Consider the following 22038-nt stretch of genomic DNA (forward strand, 5'->3'; position numbering starts at 1 on the left):
TGTTTTAAATGCTCCTAATGCATTTAACTGAGCTATTAAACATACTGAGGTGGTATTCTAGCTATACTAACATTTTACCGAACACTTGGGGTGCTCCAACTCTCTCCTCTAATAGGGAGATCACCTCTAGGCACCCGACAACGTCTAGAATCTCCAACTAAAGGAGACCAACGCGTCCGGCCCATCTAGAGGTGCTCAACTAGATCCCTAATCCTCGAGGAGGGTTTAAACCCACCCTATGTGTCGGAAAAAGCTGCATATAGCCAAACTAATGCGTAGAAAACCAAACGGAGCTATTATACTGCAGGTGAGGGGTTTCTTACCTCAATCGTAAGGTTTTCTTACGATTCTATCCGCTAGGTTTTCCGGAAAACTGATCCTCTCGACGATCCGTTCACGTCTTCGCGTTCCTCTCGCTGAGATGAACCTTTTTCGTGTTGGAGTCCTCGCCGGAAAGTGATCCGAGAGCCCTTGGGGCTTGGCGCCGAGAGAGGAGGAGGAAGAGGGGTGTTCGGCGTTGAGGGTTTGGAGAGGGAGAGTTGCGTGAGGTTTTTGTGAGGAAGGGCTGCCGAACCAAAATAAACCAAACCCCACTTAAACCCTCTATTTATATTAAGTGGTTAACCCGAACCAACTCTAATATAAATTAAGTTGTCTCCCTTTCCTTTCAGCACGGCCCTGCTGGGTTCACTGGTTTCTAACATTATCCGTAAACCGTAGGTCTCGGGTTCAATTCCCGCTTAGGCCGTTTTACGATTCTATTTATTTTTGCTACTTCCGCTACTCGGAAAATTTCGGAAAAATATCTAAAAATTCCAGAAAAATCATAGAATAATTCTAAAATAAATTCGGGAATTTTTCGGGCTTTACAAGGGCTCACCCGAACGCAAGTTTCGTCCTTTTCCTCGAGCAGCTTTCCTTCCCGGTTTCTTGTCCCTCGAACACCGCGCACGTTCTTCTCGTCCACCGGTGTACTCTTCCGCGGTCACCTCGTCCCTCGGACGCACCGAGCCCGTCGGCTCTCTCCCCGTGTCGTCCTCTCGTTAGTCGCGTCTTCCGCTCGACTTTCTATGTTCCTAAGCTCCTGCACACTTAGACACAAGGTTAAACAAACGCAAGACCTAACTTAGCTTGTTTGATCACATCAAAACACCTTGGGATTCCAACAATCTCCCCCTTTTTGATGTGAACAACCCAAGTTAAGTTAGGGTAAACATATGTAATAAAAATAATTTATATTCAAATAAGTCCAAATATTTTTCAATTGAAAAATTATATTACCTCCCCCAAGACTTAACATACTTCTCCCCCTTTGATCACATAAAAATTAGGGTTATAAACTAGTCTAAGGTAAATTCAAAAAAAAATTTAAGTGTAAAAAAAATTTTAAAACCGTCTAAGTAAAGACACTCGTCAGAATTTTTCTTTCAAAAAAAAGTTAAGTAAAAATTTTCTAAAATTTTAAGTTTGAAACTTATTTCAACATTTCCTAAAAAAAAAAAATTAATTTTCAGAAAAAAAAATTCTAAGTTAATATTCATAAGAAACAATTTAAGTCAATTTTAAAAAAATTCTAAGGTAATATTATCACAAAAAAAATTCTTAGTCATTTTTTAAAAAAAATCTTAAGGTAAAAAAAATATTCTAAGTTAATTTTCATAAACAATTTCTAAGGTAATTTTTAAACAAAATTTCTAAGTCAAGTTAAAAAAATATTTTCTAACACAAATTGAATAACTCTTTTAAAGCATTAAGTAATTTAAATTAATACTTTTTCAGTTAGTCAATTAAACTTTTTCATTTCGATACTCGGCTTCCAGGTCGTAGCGAGGCACTAGGCCTTCTTGGTTATTGGAGCAACAACCACTTCCTTAGACAAAGTCTCATAATGAAATTAGTTGTTTAATTTCCTTGCTGAAAATGCTAAGTCTAATTTTAATTTTAAATTAAACAGATTTTTGGAACCCAGTAGAGGTTCCTACCTACAGGATTAACCAAGTATTTCCTAGATACATAGATTTTTGATATATTTCTAATTTGACTTTGATGAAATCTATAATACCAATTTAAACCTCTATAATTTCTAAAAGTAGAAATATTTGGACCATCAGATTTTTTCAATCTTTCTATTTCTTCTTTTAGTTTTTCATTTTTAATTTTCAATTTTTCAAAATCCTCTATAAGACATGATTTTGCCAAAATTCTTTTTGTTTCTAAAATTTTATTTTCTAATTTGGTATTTTTATTTTCTAATTTATACATGGATTTTGCCATTGCCTTAATACTAAAGTAAAGTTCATCAGGGGGTAAGAGGCATACCTCACTTACCATATCAGACTTGAAGCCTGAATCTCCCCCTACTTCGCTACTTCCATCTGAGGTCGCTCCCCCTTCATTGATGTTGGGTTCTGATGTACTCTGTCCTTCGTAGTTTGCCATCAATGCTATCCCGACATATTCTTAAAGCTCGGACTCAGATGAAGAAGTGTTGTCCCAAGTAGCTTTTAGGTTCTTGTGCTTCTTGGGAATCTTGCCTTTGTCCTTCTTTAGTTCTAGGCAGTCTTCTTTTAGGTGTCCTTCCTTTTGACACTGGTAGCAACGCATCCTTCTTCTATTTCTTGGATTCTTTTTATTCTGCATTTCTTTAAATTTATTAGCTCTAAAAAACTTTTTAAAGTTTCTTACCATGTACGCTTCCTGATCATCCTCTGAGTCTGACTCGGGTTCATCCCTTTTGGTTGTGTTTAGCACAATCATCTGGCTTGATTCCTTTGTTCCTGCACACCTGGTTTCATGCAATTCAAGAGTGGAGAACAGTTCTTCCAAACTACTTACCTCCAGGTCTTTCGAAATGTAGTAGGCGTCGATGATTGATGTCCATTCTGAAGTTCTGGGAAACGTGTTGAGTGCGTAGCGTATTGTTTCCCGATTTGTTACCATTTCTCCGAGGTTCTCGAGACTAGTAATTAGTTCTTTTACCTTTGCGTGTAGACTGGCTACCTTCTCACCTTTTTCCAGTCGGATGTTCATTAGCTTGTTCCAGAGGATGTCTCTTCTAGCGAGCTTCGCTTCGGGCGTGCCTTCGTGGAGTTCTAGGAATTTCTCCCATAGTTCTTTGGTAGATGAATAGCTTCCGATGCGGTTGACCTCTTGAGGCGGCAACACGCTCAGCAGGTGGTATTCCGCACGGCTGTTTGCTACAGACTCATTTTGCTCCTTCTTTGTCCAATGACTCTCTTCTTTTTCTTCTCCATCTTGATTCATCGGAGCTACAAAACCATATTTCATAATAAACCGAATTTCGAAATCAATTCTTAGGAATACCTCCATACGTTGCTTCCAGTCTGCGAAGTCCCCCTCGAATTTTGGTGGAACGATGCTTGGTCCGACCATCTTGTTGCTTCGATCAGCGATTAGTCCTCCTGAAGCGCCTTGCTCTGATACCACTTGTAGGTCCCTTTGGAGGCCGGCAAGAGGGAAGGGGTGAATTGCCCTACAAAAATAAACACAAAACCTTTCTCGGATATTCAACTAATTTAAGGAACTTATAATTAAAAAAGGCAGAGACTAAATAAACAGAATCTAAAACAGACACAGAGGGTTTACTTGGTTTGCAATCAGAGGATTGCTAATCCAAGGCAAAGATGGCACACTATCTGATTCTCCTCTGGGCGGAGTAGTCTCTTACAGCGTTGATAGTACAAAAGAAAATAAAGCACAGAGAAAAATGAATTACAAGTGAGTTGTTCTGACTGTGCAGATCAGTGCTATATTTATAGCACTGGTCTGGGTGCCCCGAATGGGGGGGGATAGAATTTTATCCCCCAACGATTAGATCACGTTTGACGCGATCCTGGTCAAAATCAAGGTCCGGGCGCCCGGAAGGGCTCCGGGCGCCCCGGAGCCCAAAGTCAACAGCATTGACTTTTTCGTCTCCGGTTCAGCTCGTCTCGGTCCGGGTCTTGTTCACTTCAGCTCCGCTAGCTTGGGTGATCTCGGCCATCTGGAATAGGGCTCACCGAACCCAAGTTCCGGCATTTTCCTCGAGCAGCCTTCCTTCCCGGTTTCTCACCCCTCGAACACCGCGCACGTTCTTCTTGTCCACCGGTGTACTCTTCCGCGGTCACCTCGTCCCTCGGACGCACCGAGCCCGTCGGCTCTCTCCCCGTGTCGTCCTTCTCGTTAGTCGCGTCTTCCGCTCGACTTCCTGTGTTCCTAAGCTCCTGCACACTTAGACACAAGGGTTAGACAAACGCAGGACCTAACTTAACTTGTTTGATCACATCAAAACACCTTGGGGTTCCAACACCATAGTTTTCGGGCACTACAAGAAAATTAGGATTTAACAACATTTGAAAGACAACGTTTTTTTTAAAAAACGTTGTCTTTTTTTTCTTTTACAATGCTTTTAGTGAAAAGCGTTGTCTATCTTTTTGTTTTCTTACTAATAGACAACGTTTTTTTAAAAACTGTTGTCTATTATTGATTTTTATAGGTCAAAGACAACGCTTTTTGAAAAGCGTTGTCTATTAGCAATATTTTTGTGTCTATGATAATAATTTTTAAAAAATATTGATCTATTGTCAAGTTCTCATTTAAATTTGGGATGATATGAAGCGTTGGATAAGAAGTAGAAAAACCCTAGATTTATCTCCCGAATACCCCCCGAACCCCTCTCACGCGTCTTCGATCTCCTCCAGAACCCCTCTCACACAAACCTCATCTCACACCCTCTCCGGCGAACTCTTCCATGAACCTCCCCCTCCTAACTCCTCTTTGCCAAATGAAGCCAAGCGACATTTCCTTTCCGGCATATAGGCAAGAGAACGTGTTCCTAGGGGCACTCACCGTGAGGGAAACCATCACCTACTTGGCCCACCTGCGACTTCCGACTGCAGGCAAGAGGGAGGCAGAGATGGCAGCAGTGGTGAAGGTGGTGGAGGTAACGATCCTTGAGATGGAGCTGCAGGAGTGCGCAGACCGGTTGATCAGGAACTAGCACATGAGGGGGATCAACGGCGGGGAGAAGAAGAGACTGAGCATCGCGCTGGAGATCCTGACGCGGCCGTGACTCCTCTTCCTCGACGAGCCCACCACCGGGCTCGACAACGCAGCCGCCTTCTTCGTGGTGGAGACGCTGAAGCACATCGTGGTGGACAACAACAAGACCATTGTCTCCTCCATCCACCAGCCCAGCAGCGAGGTCTTCAGCCTCTTCGATGACCTCTGCCTCTGATTTGGCGGAGAGGTCATCCTCTTTGGAGATGCTAAGTTGGCTACCCAGGTAACACTTTTAACAAATATCGTCGTTCAAGGAGAGGGGATGATCGCAGTGATTGAATTATTGATCTATAACTTGAGGAAAGATCTAAACTCTGATTTGGTGTTGTAGTTTTACGCAGATGTTCGAATTTTTTTGACATTTTCCTCTCAATCTCGCTCTTGCTTTCGTTTGGAAGTTGAGCGCTAAAGATGATCAGATCGCCCTGAATGGTTAAATATGTTCTGTGCGATTTCTAAAGGATTGTTGGTAGTTGCTCGTTTTTTAACGTGAAATTATCTTATGTAGGCTGTGATTGTTGAAGATAGGATAACACGCGCTTGTAATCAACGCTTTCGATGGCGGCGACTTTCGCACCGCTTCCTCCCTCTTCTCCGCCATGCGCCATCAAGGCGACGCCAACCTCAACCATTACACGCTTCCCCTCCTCAATTGTGCCTCGGAGAATCAGATTAAGCTCTGAGAAACCTTCCATTCCCTCGCTATCAGGATTGGTCTCGCAGGTGATGTCTATTTGTGCAACACCATGATGGAGGTGTACGCTAGGAATGGTCGAGTCCCCTTGGCCCGCCGGCTATTCGAAGAAATGCCTCTTAGGGATGTGGTAACTTGGACGTCCTTGTTATCCAGCTATGTTAGCGCGGGAGACTCTCCCGAGGCCTTCCACTTGTTCTGCCAAATGCGAGCGGAGGATCTTGAGGTGAATCAAGTCACAATGGCGGTCTTGCTTCGAGCATGCTATGGTTCTGAAGACAAGGTCGCAAGGTGCCAACTACAAGCATTTGCGAACAAGGCAGGCCTCCAAAGTCATGAGTTGCTTCAAAATTCAATTTTGAGCATGTTCAGTAGATTGGCTTGCTTCGAAGAGGTCATGAAGTTTGTCATCATTCAAAACAGGAGCATTGCCTCTTGGAATATCCTCCTATCATCCTACTCTTTCATAGGGGATGTTTCCAGAGTAGTCAAGTGCTATAGGAAGATGAGACTAGAGGTGACACCTAGCAATGAGACTCTAACTTTGCCCATCTCTGCATTCGCCAAGTGTGAGCATCTCCCTGGTGGAAGAGAGGTACATTGCAATGCCATCAAAACTTGACAGATTGACTCAGTTCTACGTGCCACTCTCGTCGATTTCTATACTAAATGTGGTGAATTGAAATCAGCAGTCATGTTGCATGATGAATGCCAAGTGAAGAGCAACACCATATGGAGCATCATGATGTGGGGCCTTATTCAGAATGGTGAGTTCTTGGAAGCTGTCAACGTGTTTGAAAGAATGCAAAAGTCTATAATTAAGCCTTGTAAGGATGCTCTAAGGGCCTTAGTTGTCACATATACTAACTTGGGAGCTTTGTTGTTGGGTAGAGGAGTTCATAATCTTATGTAGGCTGTGATTGTGTAAATAGAATTTTTTTTGTAAATATTATAGTTTTGTAAACATTCAAATTTACTATTGTGGTAAAAGAAAAATAATCATTTTTTAAATATAAAAATAATAATTTTGTAAATAGATTTTTGTTTATTTTAAAAAGACAACGCTTTTAAATAAAAGCGTTGTAAATGTATTGTTGTTTGCAAAAAATAACAACGCTTTTAAAGCGTTGTAATAATGTTGTTTTTGAAAAAAAACAACGCTTTTAAAACGTTGCAAAAGCGTTGTCATTGCTACAAACGACAACGCTTTTAAAGTGTTGTCGTTGAGCAGACTTTTAACAACAGTGCTTTTAACAACGCTTTTTCAGGCGCATAGACAACGTTTTTAAAACGTTGTCTATCAACTTTTTTCTTGTAGTGGGGGTTTAAGGTTTGCAATGAACTCTAGTAGTAGAACCCTAGTTACTATAGTAAACCATCAATTTTGGGGTTTAGAGTTCATCGGTCGATCGATAGACATACTAATACTCTTTCAACCTTATTAAGTTGAATTCTCATCTTGTTTGGTATATGATTTACCTCAACCTATCAGAAGTTCCTTTACTTATCATTCGATTAACCTTGATTTGTCGAAACTTCTTGTTGCCTTGCATTTTGTCAACCTTAACCTGTGAGAACTTCATTGTTGCCTAGCATCCGACCAACATTTACTTGCCAGGACTTCCGTCATTACGTTGGTATCCGGTTGACCTAAACCTATAAGGAATTCCTTTGCTTTGCATCCGGTCAACCTTGACCTGCTAAGACTTCTCGTTACCTAACATACGGTCAATCTTGACCTGCCAAGATTTTTTGTTGCCTAACATCTGGTCAATCTTGACCTGCCGAGATTTCATCATTGCCTAGCATCTGATCAACCTTGACCTGTCAGAACTTCTATTATCATTAAATGTCCGGTTCTCCATGACTCACTTGAACTTTCTGTCTCGTGCCAACTCTATGTTGGACTTCTGACCGCCAAGCGTCTAGTCACCTATGACACTTAAACTTTCCATATATTGTCAAATATCCAATCAATAACCTACTCGACTCTTCAGTTAACCAACTTAAAATATTAATCAAACATCGAAACTCCAACTCAAGTCAACTGAACTTTACTAATTGGTCAATTTTGACCAGAAGTCGATTGCACCAACAATTAACCTATATATTAAATGAAATTTATTAGATTTTTTTAAGAATATAAATATAGAATATATTAGATACAATAATTGATCAAAGGATGCATTTAAAGTTGTTGAATTTCCAAAAGATGCACCTAACTTTCAAAATTTTAAAATGACGTATTTGTTTCCCATTTTGCATCTTTTGCCAACCACTTTGGTACTATATTCAAAGAATAGCACCATTGTGATACTGATTTTCAAAGATCAACATCACATTTGTATTAATTGTAAGGTTTATGTAGTATTACTATGGTATTGATATTTGAAAATTAATATTATAGTGGCGTTAGATATTTGAAATTCAATATCACAATGATATTTTTAGAATACAACAACATAGGGATTGGATTGACATGGAAAAGTAAAATAAAAATAAATACATAATTCTAAAATTTAGATATCCTTTGAAAATTTCATAATTTTAAATGCCTCTTGTCATATTAGATATCTACTCTTAGATATCATAGAATTGAACATTTCTAGCTGTGGAGTGAAAAGTTTAAAATCCAGTGAAAAGTTTAAAATCCAAACTATGACATGACCTTCTATTATACTTTAATACAAATTTTTAAAATAATATTAATTACTTATAGGATAAAATATTAAAAATATTCTTTAACTGTTTTTTTTTAAATAAGGCACGAGTTGTTAGAGTATATACTAAAAGCCTAACTTTTGTATAAACATTTATTTAGAAATAAGAATCACATTTGTCAAGTATCTATATTTATATATACTGAGTATAGTCGTTCAATTAATTTATATAGTAGATAACACGGTGTGTGGTGTCACATACAGGAGATCATGTTATCGGTTCTTTATAAATTATAAACAGTAGCTCACAACTAAGATGGAAAAGAACAAACCATTGGAATAGTCGTAGTGTAATTAGGTATTAGTTTATCTTGACTAATAAATTACACTAGTACACTCTAAGTGTATTGAGCAGGACCATTTAAGAAAAGTTCTTTTTATACTGACTTAATAAAAGAACAAGTCCTTAGTTATTATGGAAGTGTGTGCTCTTAATCCTAATATAATAACAAGCACATATATTTAGTATTTATTTCTTTGACTTGTCAAAGGGTGAGATTTAACTCGATAAATCAAAAGGACCAATAAGTTGGGAAATGATATTACTTATAGTGTGTGTTGTTGATTATAAAAGGAAACTGTGCCCTAGTAAACTAGGTTGATAATGTCCCCAAGAGGAGCTCATAAGGATTGTCATGTTAAACCCTGCAGGTGGACTTAGTCTGACATGACGATAAGGTTGAGTGGTACTACTCTTGGACTAAGATATTAATTAAAGAGAGTTGTCGATAACTCATTTAATTAATGGGCATTCGACATCTTAAACACAGGGAGACTAACACACTCATAATAAGAAGGAGCCCAAAATGTAATTTGGGATTGGTGCGATAGTTCAATAATAATTCTTTAGTGGTATGAATTATTATTGATGAAATTAAGTTGGGTGTTCGGGGCAAACACGGGAAGCTTAATTTCATCGGGAGACCAAAACCAATTCCTCCTCTTGGTTCCTATCGTAGCCTCTTGTATATAGAAATTTATACCCACAACATACCCACTTCTTACCCACCTTTATACCCATCCTAATGGGGTCGGCCAAGCAAGCTTGAAACCCAAGCTTGGGCCGGCCAAGTAAATAGGATGAGTTGAGTTGGTGTGGCCGGCCCTAGCTTGAACCCAAGCTTGGTGTGGCTGGCCACATCATATTAAAAGAGATTTTGTTTTTAATCTTTTCTTAATGTGGATATCATGATTTTAAAAGAGAAGTTAAAATTTAAATATTTCCTTTTATAACTTTCTACAAAAGATTAAGAAAAGATTTGAAATCTTTCCTTATTTGTAGATTGAAAGGAGATTTTAATTTTGATAAAACTTTTCTTTTTTGTAACCATGTTCATGATTTAAAAAGAGTTTTAAAATTAAAAATTTTCTTTTATAAGTATCTACAAAAGATTAAGAGAAGATTTGATATCTTTTCTTATTTGTAGATTGAAAGGAGTTTTTAATTTTAGAGAAAGCTTTCTTTTTTAAAAATCATCCACATGTTTGAAAGAAAGATTTTAATTTATAAAATTTCCTTTTATAACCTACCATGAAGGGATAAATTATTAGAGAAATTTTATTTTTAAAATTTAACAAATAAGGGAGTTTTAATTATGTTTAAAACTTACCTAGTTTTGGAAGCTTTTAAAGTGGCCGGCCATATGGTTTAAGAAAAGGATTTTAATTTTAATTAATTAAATTTTCCTTTTCATGGCAAAGTAATAAGGAAGTTTTTATTTAAATTTTTCTTATTTTCCAAGACCAAGGATTATAAAAGAGAGGGCAGGGGTGCCTTCATGGAGAAAAACTCTATTCTATTTTTCCTCCCTCTCTTCCTTGGTGGTGGCCGGCCCTAGAGCCTCTTCTCCTTCTCTTCTCTTCCTCCTTTGTGGTCGGTGACATCAACACAAGAGGAGTCTATGGTGGCCGGTTCTAGCTAGGAGAAGAAGGAGAAAAAGGAGGCTTTGTTTCTAGCATCCCTTGGAGCTTGGTGGTGGTGGTTGAACCTCACATCTCTTGGAGTTTTTGTGGTGGCCGAAACTTGCTTGGAGAAGAAAGGCTTGGGTGGTTCTCATCTCGGAAGATCGTTGCCCACACAACGTCCGAGATTAGAAGAGAAATACGGTAGAAGATCAAGAGGTTATATGCTTACAAAGAAAGGTAAAACTAGTCATTGTTTTCCACATCATACTAGTTTTCTTTGTATAGTTATTTTTGGAAATACCAAACACAAGAGACATATGATTCTAGAGTTTCGAATTTGTAATTCAAGTTTGTGTTTTTTTTTGTTTTTTGATCTTGTGATTCGATTGTTCTTTTTGGTTAAACCTAATGTTATTTTAGGAAATTAAATATTTAATTTCGTTAAAAGGTTTTGTCGAGGCAGTGGTGGATGCTCCCATACCCAAGAAGGCCATGTGCCTCGCCATGTTTGTCCTGGGAACCAATTTTTGAAATAGATATTTAATTGAATTTTTAACATAGGTTGATTTGGATCAATAGTGTTAAGTTCCGCTTGCGATCCAAGTCTAAACCATTAAAACAGATAAGTTAAATTTGGAATCAATAATGTTAAGTTCTGTTTGCGATTCTTAATTTAATTTCTAAAGAACACAATAGGTTGTTTAGAAAAGGTTCGACACTTGTACAAAATTTTTATACAGTGGAACCGGTACGATCTTCCTAGGACCAACCAACACAAGCTTCTTACCATAGGAATGCCCTGTAACGCCCCGCCTCCTACTGACTAGCTGTAAGGCCGGGGGTTACATTATCTTATCTAACTATGGTGTGCGAAAAACTGAACTAATTAAAATCTCATCCTGCTAATGGCTTTAGAAAAAAAAACTGTGACTTATGCTCAACACATCTTTTCACTGCTGTACATATATTAAAGAATGGAATCTAAACTCTCCATATGGTCAAGGAAACTGAAATCAACTGTTTCCAATTGAAATCAAACTTCCCCAATCGATTGAGTTGAGACTTAATCTTCTGTGCACAGAAGAACCGTCTGGATCGATCGGTTGATCGATCCAGCCTGACCAATCGATCCAATGATCGATTCAGTAATGTTCTGTACATGGGGAGTCCTCCCGTTCGATCGGCCGATCGATTGAATAGTGTCAATCGATCAGCGGATCGACTCCGCAGCTCTCTGTACGCGGAAGTCATGTTCAATCGATCGGCTGATCGATTGAGGGCTCCTCAATCGATCAGCTGATCGATTCAATAGTGTTCTGTACGCGGGGAATTACTTCCCGATCGATCGGCTGATCGATCCATGGCCGATCGATCAGCTGATCGACTCATCAGCTTTCTGTACGCGGGAAATCACTCCCCAATCGATCGGCTGATCGATTGAGGACCCTCCAATTGGCTGATCGATTGGAGCTCTGATTTCTGCGTTTTCTGCTGCATTTCACCACTAATCCAAATAAGATGCAAACATATCAACTTAAAACTAATCACAAGAGTTCTAGGCATGCCACAACTATCATTGTTCATGGTTTATTACTAACGTCAAGGTAACTAAAAGTCTAGGCATGACATGGTGCATACTTTCATGATTCATGATACTTAACATCCTAAAAATATAGAAAAGTAACAAGATCCGAATTACTAAGTCTTTAGATGGGCTAATTCCCAAGAAACTTCATTCCAAGTTCCTTCCCACACACATCTGGTCGCTTTGAACTCCAGCCTCCGCTAATCCATCTTCCCTTTACCTTTATCTGCAGCATAAGGAAAAATGAAACTATAAGCTTGGGAGCTTAGTAAGAACAATCTACCTCACAAAATATGCATTCAAAAAACCATGGTTTTTAAAAGATGCTATGCTGATATACATGATGAGAATCATACTAGAATGCTGAAACATGGCAATCAACCACTAAACATAACTAATTGTTGTATCAACAAGAAAACTAAACTGACACATAAACCAAGCTAATATTAATATTAGGTTCATGTTGAAACTATACCACATTCACATAACTGATTGTGAAGTTTTGAAAACTATTTTCATAATAGATAAAAATACTAATCATGCTGCTGATGGGCCCGGCAACTGTACTTGCTATGCGCGCATCCTTAACTAGACCCGAGGTAGCTAGTCCCGAATCCAGTAGGGTTTACTAGGTTATCTAAACCTAGGGATGACTATGGGAGCCCAACCCAAGGACAACTGAGAGTCCAGTACAGTGCCACTGATAAAGTAAAATACTGATTCTTAATCTAATTTATTTTGTCTTGCCCTTACTAGGTTATCTGAACCTAGAGCTAGGTTATCTGAACCTAGAGGCGACTATGGGAGCCCACCCATTGGACCGTAGTCCCATATAAACTGAAGCAAAACTATGTATGCTACTAAAAATGCATCTATGATATTTTACTGAGTTATTAAGATGCCTATTGTAGCATATATCTGTACTAGTCATTTAATCGAGCACTTGGTGTGCTCTAATTCTGCATATGACTATGCTAAGATCATAAAAGTGAACTAAGACCGTAAAAACATACGATTAGCTACTTATACTACAGGTGAGGGGTTACTTACTTCCTGCACTAAGTTTTCTTACAATCCGATCGCTAGGTTTCCGGAGAAGAAGATCTCTTCGGCGATCCTCTTATGCCTACACGTTCTTCTCGCGGAGGGGAGCGTCCTCATGCCGGAGTTGTCGCCGGAGGGTGCTCCTATGACCCTAGGGATTGAACCCTAGGTCTTCTTGAGGCTGGCGTGCCGAGAGGGTGCGGGAGAAGAGAGGGGCGGCGGGTGAGGGTGAGGGGAAAAAGTTGTCCATCAAAAATAATAACTCCCCACTTAATTTCCCTATTTATATTAAGTGATTAATATGACCCAACTTGCCCATAAATATAATTGTTCTCCTCTTCTTTCAGCACACCCCTGCTGGGGCCCCTTGGTTACTAAAGTCACCCTATAAGTCATAGGGTCCATAGGTCTCGAGTTCAATTCCTGCTTAGGCTTTTTTTTTACATTTTTATTTAATTTTGCTACTTCTGCTACTCCAAAAATTTCATAAAAATATTCTAAAATTCCAGAAAAATAATAGAATATTTTTAAAATTTATTTTGAGAATTTTCGGGCGTTACACCCTTAACTTGGATGGATCATGCCACACCCTCATGTTATGCCAGCTCGACACATCAGTGTGAGCCATGCCAAATAGGCTTGCCATATCTAGTCCAACACACTAAGGCTGCGTTTGGTAGCCTGTAATATACCTTGTAATGTAATCTAGATTACATTACAAAGTTGATTATTTTGTTTGGTACCACTCTAACTTTGTAATGTAATGTAATCTGGATTACAAAAGATAATAACCTTTTGTAAACCAGGATTACAAGCCAAATAGCATGTAATCTGATTACATTACAACCCTAAATTTTTTTATACCAAATATAACCCTAATTCCTTGACACATTCGCGACACTCCTCTCCATCCCGTCGCACATCCCTCCTCGCAACTCATCCCAGCGATTTCACTAGCAACGACACCGACACCACCTCTCCCTCGCCTCACCCCACTCATCCCGGCGCCTCCATCAACATCGGTGCCGACACCACCTCCATCCAGCAACGACACCAGCATCGGCGTTGACACCACCTCCATCCAGCCCCTCCATCAGCATTGGCGTCGACAACAACATGAGCACTGACAATAGCATCAGCGCCGACTAACATCAGCGCCGACACCACCCTCGTCTCTACTTCCCATTAAAGTCTTGCCAAGGCCTTGATCCACCATTTTCTCCATCAGCATCGACGCCGACACCACCTCCCTCGCCTCCGTTCAACATAAAGCCTCACCAAGGCTTTGGTCCACCGCCTCCATCAGCATCAGAATATACACATCTGTAAGTTCATAGTCATCACTATTCTGCTTAAAGACTGTAAACCTCGTTTATTTCATATACTAAACTATGAAGAGAACATTTTCTAACATCTTCTTGACTATTGTTTAAACTTATATCATCCCACATCCTGCCATCTGTATATGATCTATACCTAACATTGTAAGGTATAAATATAATGTCGTATATGATCTATAAACAATTCATGGTTTGTGGTCACCAATGTCAATCACAAAAAAAGGAGCAACAAAAGTTGCAATGGTCATTCTGTGTATACCATCAACAATTTAAATGCATGTATTTTTTTTAGTGTAGTTATAAGTAATGTTACTTTCAAACCTTGTTATATGTTTTCATCAAAATCAAAACCTTTTCATTTATTGGTTTTATTTATTTTGCAGTCATGACTCGTCTTAGTTTAAAGACCAGGAACATAATGAGAAAAAAGAAATTAGTTGTTGTGTTAATGCAGTGGTTGAAGATCTTGAATATAGTGAATTGGTTTTTTTTTTAAATGTGTTGTATTTTAGTGGAATGACGTAATAGATCATATTGCTTGAAAAGGCAATATGTGAATGACGTTTTTGCTAGGAGAGGGATGATATATAATTTAGCATATGAGAGTGACACTACTTGCATATCACAGCTAAGAATGAATAGGAGTAGTTTTACAAAGTTGTGTTGTATGTTGAAAGTGAAGGGGCCTGAAAGGAACAAGATATATGGAGGTAGATGAGCAAGTAGCAATGTCATTACATTTGCTAGCTCATTATGTCAAGAATAGAACTATACAAGTTTGATTTAAAAGGTCTGGTGAAACAATAAGTAGACATTTTCTCTGATTTTTGAATGCTGTTATTCGTCTACAAAATGTGTTTTTAAAAAATCTAGAGCCAATTGCAGCAGACTCAATAGATTGGAGATGGAAATGGTTTAAGATAATTATTATATTTGTTTTTAAAGTTATGATTTATGAAATTTTTCCTTCTTATTTTCTTTTTGTTGTTCCTTCTAGAATTATTTGGGAGCTTTAGATGGGACACACATTAAAGTTAGAGTACCAACAGAGGATAAACCTAGATATCGGACAAGAAAGGGTGAAATTGCTACTAATGTGCTTGCTGCTTGTTCCCAAGATATGCAATTTACATATGTGTTGTCTGGATTGGAAGGTTCAGCAGCAGATAGTGGAGTGTTACGAGATGCAATCACAAGGAAAAATGGATTAAAAGTCCCACATGGTTTGTTAATTAATTTTTCAAAATATCCTAAATACTTTACTGTGTTTTGAGTTTATGATCTATTTTAATACATTTATTCAATTTATATGATATTATTACCTTGTCGATGCTGGTTACACAAACTGTGAAGGCTTTTTAGCACCATATAGAGGCCAAAGATATCATTTAAATGAGTGGAAAGAATGTCGAGTACCTAGAAGTCCTCAAGAGTTTTTCAATATGAAGTATTCGGTTGCCAGAAATGTGATAGAGAGATGCTTTGGGCTACTTAAAATACGTTGGGCAATACTTAGAAGTCCAGCTTATTATCCGATCCAAACTCAAAATCAAATTATTATGGCATGTTGCCTTCTTCACAATTTTATAAGGAGAGAAATGGCTGGGGATCTTTCAGAAAGAAGGTTGGAGAGAAGACTGGATAGTCAACCAGATGAAGTTGATGACATTGGTGAAAATATGGTGTTAATCATTAGGAGTTCGAGTGAATTTAGCAATTGGCGTGATAATTTGGCCAATGACATGTTTAATGAATGGAAAAGATCTAGATGAGATCATTTGTGTGATTTTTATGAAGTATTAGATTTTTGTGACATGTCTTACGATTTTTAATTTTGTGTTTAGCTTATTTTGAGTATGTTGAATTACAATGTTTAGCTTACAATGTTTCGAGCTTACAATGTTTCTTTGTAATTTGGTCAATACTTTCTATTTTCCATTCAGTAGTAGAAACCCAATGTCTATTTTCCATTGCGTATGTTGAATTACAATGTTTCAAGCTTACAATATTTAGCTGGTTGCTATTTCTCTTTATTTGTGCTATTAATTTTTTTTGCTATAGGTGAACATGACTTCTAGTCCTTCAGGAGAATCTTACAACCCAAAAAGTCCCGTGAAAAATAAACATCAATGGTCTGCTATAGAAGATGCTGCACTTATTGAAGCATTGATGCAATTAAATAATGCTGGAGATCTTAGAAATAAGAATGAGAAAGGTTTTAGGCCAGGACATGGACAAAGCTACAACAAATGCTTGAGGTTAGCTTACCTGGATATGGAATTAAGTCAAAACCACACATTGAATCAAGGTTAAGAACTTTCCAGAAGCTCCACAATGTTGCCCATGATATGTTGTATGGAGTTGGTAGCAGCGGTTTTGGTTGGGACTCAAAAAAAAAAAATTTGTTACGGTTGAGAATTCTGTGTGGGATGAATATATTAAGGTAATTTATTTTATTATTAAAATGTTTTTTTTCTTTTGTTTAGTTAGTAATATAAATTTTATTTTATATACTCATGGAGATGCAGAACAATTTAGATACAAGTCATTGACTTACTATGAGGAACTTTCTATCATCTTTGGTGGAGACCGTGCATCTGGGAAAGATGCTCAAGTTCCTGCTGATATTGTGGAAGAATTAGACAAAGTTACAGTTGAAAATGATGAAAGTGTTAGGACCAAAAGTAGCTAGAGGGGGGGGGGGTGAATAGCTCGTCGCGTTCGCTCGTTGCTCGGCGTTGCTTGTTCCTTCAAAGATGTGCAGCGGAAATACAAAGAAACAATCACACAACGCTAACACGGTTGGTTTACTTGGTATCCACCTCACAAGAGGTGACTAATCCAAGGATCCACACCAACACACACACCCTCCACTAAATAAAACTCTCCTTTATGGTAACTACCAAGGGCGGAGAAGCCCTACAAGACTCAATACAAGAAGAGAGGGAAAGGATACAAGAAATACAAGCTTACAAGCTTACAATGAGTATAAACCCTAACCCTAGCTTCTCTTCTTGGCTTTGATCCGCCTCTTGACTTGGAAAACTTCCAAGATCCTTCAAGAACTGGCGATCTGAGCTTTGTGTGTGCTGTGGAGGAGCTGGCGAGAAATCTGGAGTGAATCGGAGAAGAGATGCCGAAGGAAATGAACGCCTGCGACCTTTATCGACGCCAACGGTCGGATCCCGATCGATTCAAATATTCCCAATCGATTCAAATATTCCCAATCGATCGGGGAGGCTTTGGATCGATCCACGGATCGATCCAGAGCGCCTCTGTGCTCTGGAAAAGTGCCTGGATCGATCCACGGATCGATCCAGCGCTTATCGCGCGAAGCAGCCGCGTCCCAATTGATCCACTGATCGATTGGAACATCTGGATCGATCCACGGATCGATCCAGAGGCTCTCTGTTCGCTTAGGAGAAGCCTGGATCGATCCACTGATCGATCCAGCTCCTGGATCGATCCACTGATCGATTCAACACTTGGTTTTTGCCCAAAACCAAGTTCCAAGCCTCTCAAACCAACATCCGCTCAACCTTGACCTGTTGGTACATCATGCCTAGCATCTGGTCACTCCTTTGACCTGCTAGGACTTCCCACCAAGTGTCTGGTCAATCCCTTTGACCCACTTAGACTTTTCTATTCATGCCAAGTATCCAGTCAATCCTTTGACCTACTTGGACTTCCCAACACCAGATGTCCGATCATCCTTGACCTACTTGGACTTCCCAACACCAGATGTCCGATCATCCTTGATCCATCTGGATTTTCCCTTGCCTGGCTTCACTCACCAGGACTTTCACCTAGCTTCACTCACTAGGGTTTTCCATCTGCCTAGCTTCACTCAGTAGGGCTTTCACCTGGCTTCACTCACCAGGACTTTCACCTAGCTTCACTCACTAGGGTTTTCCTTCTGCCTGGCTTCACTCACCAGGACTTTCACCTAGCTTCACTCACTAGGGTTTTCACCTGGTTTCACTCACTAGGACTTTCACCTAGCTTCACTCACTAGGGTTTTCACCTGGTTTCACTCACCGGGACTTTCACCTAGCTTCACTCACTAGGACTTTAACCTAGCTTCACTCACTAGGGTTTTCCTTCTACCTGGCTTCACTCACCAGGACTTCCCTGTCAAGTATCTGGTCAACCTTGACCTACTTGACTCTTCTTCAATCAATTTCTTATTGTCAAACATCTAAACTCAAACCAAGACTCAGCTTGGTCACCCAGGTCAACCTTGACCTGAGGGATGTTGCACCAACAGAAAGTATAGGTGTTGATGGGGATTATGCTTCATATGCCAAAGATTTCATATTTGGATCAAGCGAATAGAATTCTAAGCCAAAAAGGAGAAAGACCGAGAGCACTAAAGATTTGTCTCGAGTTATCAGAGAGGCGACAACTATTCTTGGGGAACAATGCAAGTAATCGATTAAGTAAAGCATTGGAATATGATGAAGGCACTGAAAAAAGAATGAAAGTCAATGAGATTTTAACAAAGTTACCTGGGCTTAGCATGTTGGAGTGACACAAAGCGACAAGAAAAATTGGTTGTGGTAGTGAAACTACAAATATTTTCTTCACCATACCCGATGATGAGAAAGAAGTTTTTGTGAAAGCATTATTGAGTGGAGATATTTGAGGCGTAGACCTATAGGTTTTATTATCATTTATTTGGACAAGTTCAACTTATAATTTCCTAGACATGCTAAACTTGGTGGTTAAACTTTGGTTTTTATGCAAACTTGGTGGTTAATTTTGTTCGGTTTAGTAAAATTTGATTTGATTTAATTAGTTTGGCTTTATTCCTGTGATTTTCTTTATGCTTGGATTATAATTCTCTTGAAGAGTTTTATAATGCTCATGATCGGTGGGGACCTGCTATCCCATTGGGGTGAATTCAAGTCATTTCAGCAATGAATCTAATTTATGAAATGCTACTGTGATATATCCATGTTGTACTGAGCATGTTGTAACATCTTTTACTCTTTCAATGTCTTCTGGTACAATGAATTTTGGCATTTATCTTTCTATATGCACAATTTCCTTTTTATTTTGGTTGTAATATTCTTAGTGAGGACATGCTTAGAGTTCTGTATATCCAGATGCAAACAAAACTAATAGGGGCTACTAGTTACTGCTTAATAGATGTTATTTGATCTTATAATGGGATTTTCCAGAGCCTTCCCTGCTTGGTCTAATGCTCGGGAGTGGTTCTACTCATTATGCAAGCATGTGATGGAGCAAGACTGGTCCTGGAATCGGCCCACACTAGACTACATGGAGCTCTACCATTCCATGAAGAAATAAGAAGTTCATCATGGAGAGAAAAATCTATGCATTTATTCGATAGTTCAATTGCACAAGTGCTACACTACTCTATTAGTGGAATAAGTTTTAACTTATTTTTGATGATGGTAACTTTTTTAAAATAGCTTTAATGTGCATGATATTGCATCTATGCCTTTGTTGTCATAGATCACAATTTGGGCAAATAACCCTATTAAATCTATAGGAAAAAAGGGATTTTCAGTGCTTCAAAAGAGATTTTAAGGACAAATAATTTTGACTGCAAGTGACACACTAGCATACATGGTGAATTTTTTGTTCCTTGTCGAGCCACAGAAAAAAATATTTCCTTCACAGTAGTCTCTTGTGCAAGAAATGGTCGCAGTACTTGTTTGGTGTCAATGTCAACTCTTCACTTGTAGTGCCAAACAACATTCCAAGCATCAACAATGGTGCCTTTGAGACCGACTCGACAAACACGTGTTACACTGCTTGCAACGTATTGAGCTCCTCTGGAAATTCTCTGTCAATCAAGTAGGGGACACTTCAGATGGTTTGAATGAATCTGGATTTTAGCCGAATACTGAGAATGTTGATCAAGTGAATACACAGTTGAACGTTTGTTAGCAAATCCTCCAAGCAATGCCACGACACCATGTTGATGTATATGGCTTAAATTCTCCTAGTGAAGTCAAGTACAGTAATGGTCTGTTCATACGTGAGCGCAACCATACTCAAGGGCATGACACACAATGGAGCCTCCAACAGGTAACTGATTATCGATCTGCTGCACACACAAAGCAAATGTAAGTAAGAAAAAATAGGAAGACAAAGCCTGACCAAACAAAATAAGAGAATTTAGTTAGAAGACACATTAAATTCTGTTATAAGGATATTTTTTTCATTTTACAATAATATGAATTATATTCCTTGTCAAAATTAATGTACACCAAACAAAAGAATGTAATCATACATGTAATCAAAGAATACATGCATAGTATATAAGTGTTTCACCAAACATAGTAATGTAATCCTGATTACATTACATTACAAATTTGATTACATGACAAGCTATATTACATTACGCCCAACCAAACGCACCCTAATGGTCTGTTTGGGAGGAGGTGAGGGAAGGGGAAGGAAGGGGAAATAAGGGGGAAGGGAAATTTTGAACCTTGTTTGGGAAGAAGTGAGGAAAGGGAAGGAAAGGTAAGGAAGGGTAAGCTTTAGCCTTCGTTACCTATAGAAAGAGAGATTTTCTTATACCCCGAATTGGGGTGTAAGGAAGGGGAAGGGAAAAAAAAAAAATTTTTATTCCAATTTTATCCCTCTTCTTAATAGTTTAAGAAATGTTCCAATTTCTAATTTTTCTATATCGTCGGAGTCCAATTTCCTCGTCTTCTTCACAGCTCGCATGCTGCCAGATTATTAAAGGGGATCTGACACGTCTTCTAACTGAATTGAAAGGAGAATTTTTATCGTCAAAATTTAAGAGGATATCTACATTTTTAAATTTTTCCATCAAAATTTAATAAGTTTTTAAAGAATAAGAATTCTCGTTATTAGTGTTATCTTTCAAATTTTTTTATTTAAGATTTTTAAAATCATTATTTTCATTATTTCTCATTTAATTACTTGATTATCGATAATTCATTATTTTATTATGAATAATATAAAAAGATTAATTTTTTATTAAAAAATAACTAATTTAAATGATAATATAAAAAAAATTAATTGTATTATTAAAAATATCTAATTTATATTTATAAAAAATATTAATATTATGAAAAATGTCTAATTTAAAAAGTAAGGATATTTTTATAACTTTATCTATTTAACCTTCATTCTCCTTCATTTCCTCCCAAACAAAGTAACACATGTTACGTTAATGAACCTTCCTTTCCTCCCAAACAAGGAGAGGTTAAATACTTTACTTCCCCTCACTTCCCCTTCCTTCCCCTCCCTTCCCCTTCAGTTAATGAACCTTCTCTCACTCCATCCAAACAAAGGGTAAGAGATGAGTCGTTCCGTGTCTTGATCCGTGCTAAATCCATGTGAGGCTGTTTGGCATAGGGATGATAATTTTTTTTACGGATTCGAAGTGTCATAGAAAAAAATTTAAAATGGAGTTAGATTCAGAGAGTTTCTTGGATATGAATTTACGAGTTTTTTAAAATTCTATAGTTGAACAAACATAAAAAATACCATCTTCATCTCTGCATCCATCCGATAATAATAATAATAATAATAATAATAATAATAATAATAATAATAATAATAATAATAATAATAATAATAATAATAATGTTTGATCTACTAATTTTATTATATATTATATATGTATTGTTTAATTAATATTAGTATTTTTATTAATATTTATATAAAAGGTGTTAAAAA

The 22038-nt window shown here is 38.1% G+C and overlaps 1 protein-coding gene across 1 annotated transcript; it reads left to right on the top strand.

The window, feature by feature from the left end:
* The first annotated feature begins 5810 nt into the window (after nucleotides 1-5810).
* Nucleotides 5811-17041, top strand: LOC122019571 (pentatricopeptide repeat-containing protein At1g71420-like). Its single transcript, XM_042577027.1, has 3 exons — nucleotides 5811-6350; nucleotides 16411-16607; nucleotides 16888-17041. The coding sequence occupies exons 1-3, from the start codon at nucleotides 5811-5813 to the stop codon at nucleotides 17039-17041; spliced, it is 891 nt and encodes a 296-aa protein (XP_042432961.1).
* Nucleotides 17042-22038: the final 4997 nt, after the last annotated feature.

This window comes from Zingiber officinale, chromosome 9A, assembly GCF_018446385.1.
Source record: "Zingiber officinale cultivar Zhangliang chromosome 9A, Zo_v1.1, whole genome shotgun sequence".
Taxonomy (NCBI): Eukaryota; Viridiplantae; Streptophyta; class Magnoliopsida; order Zingiberales; family Zingiberaceae; genus Zingiber; species Zingiber officinale.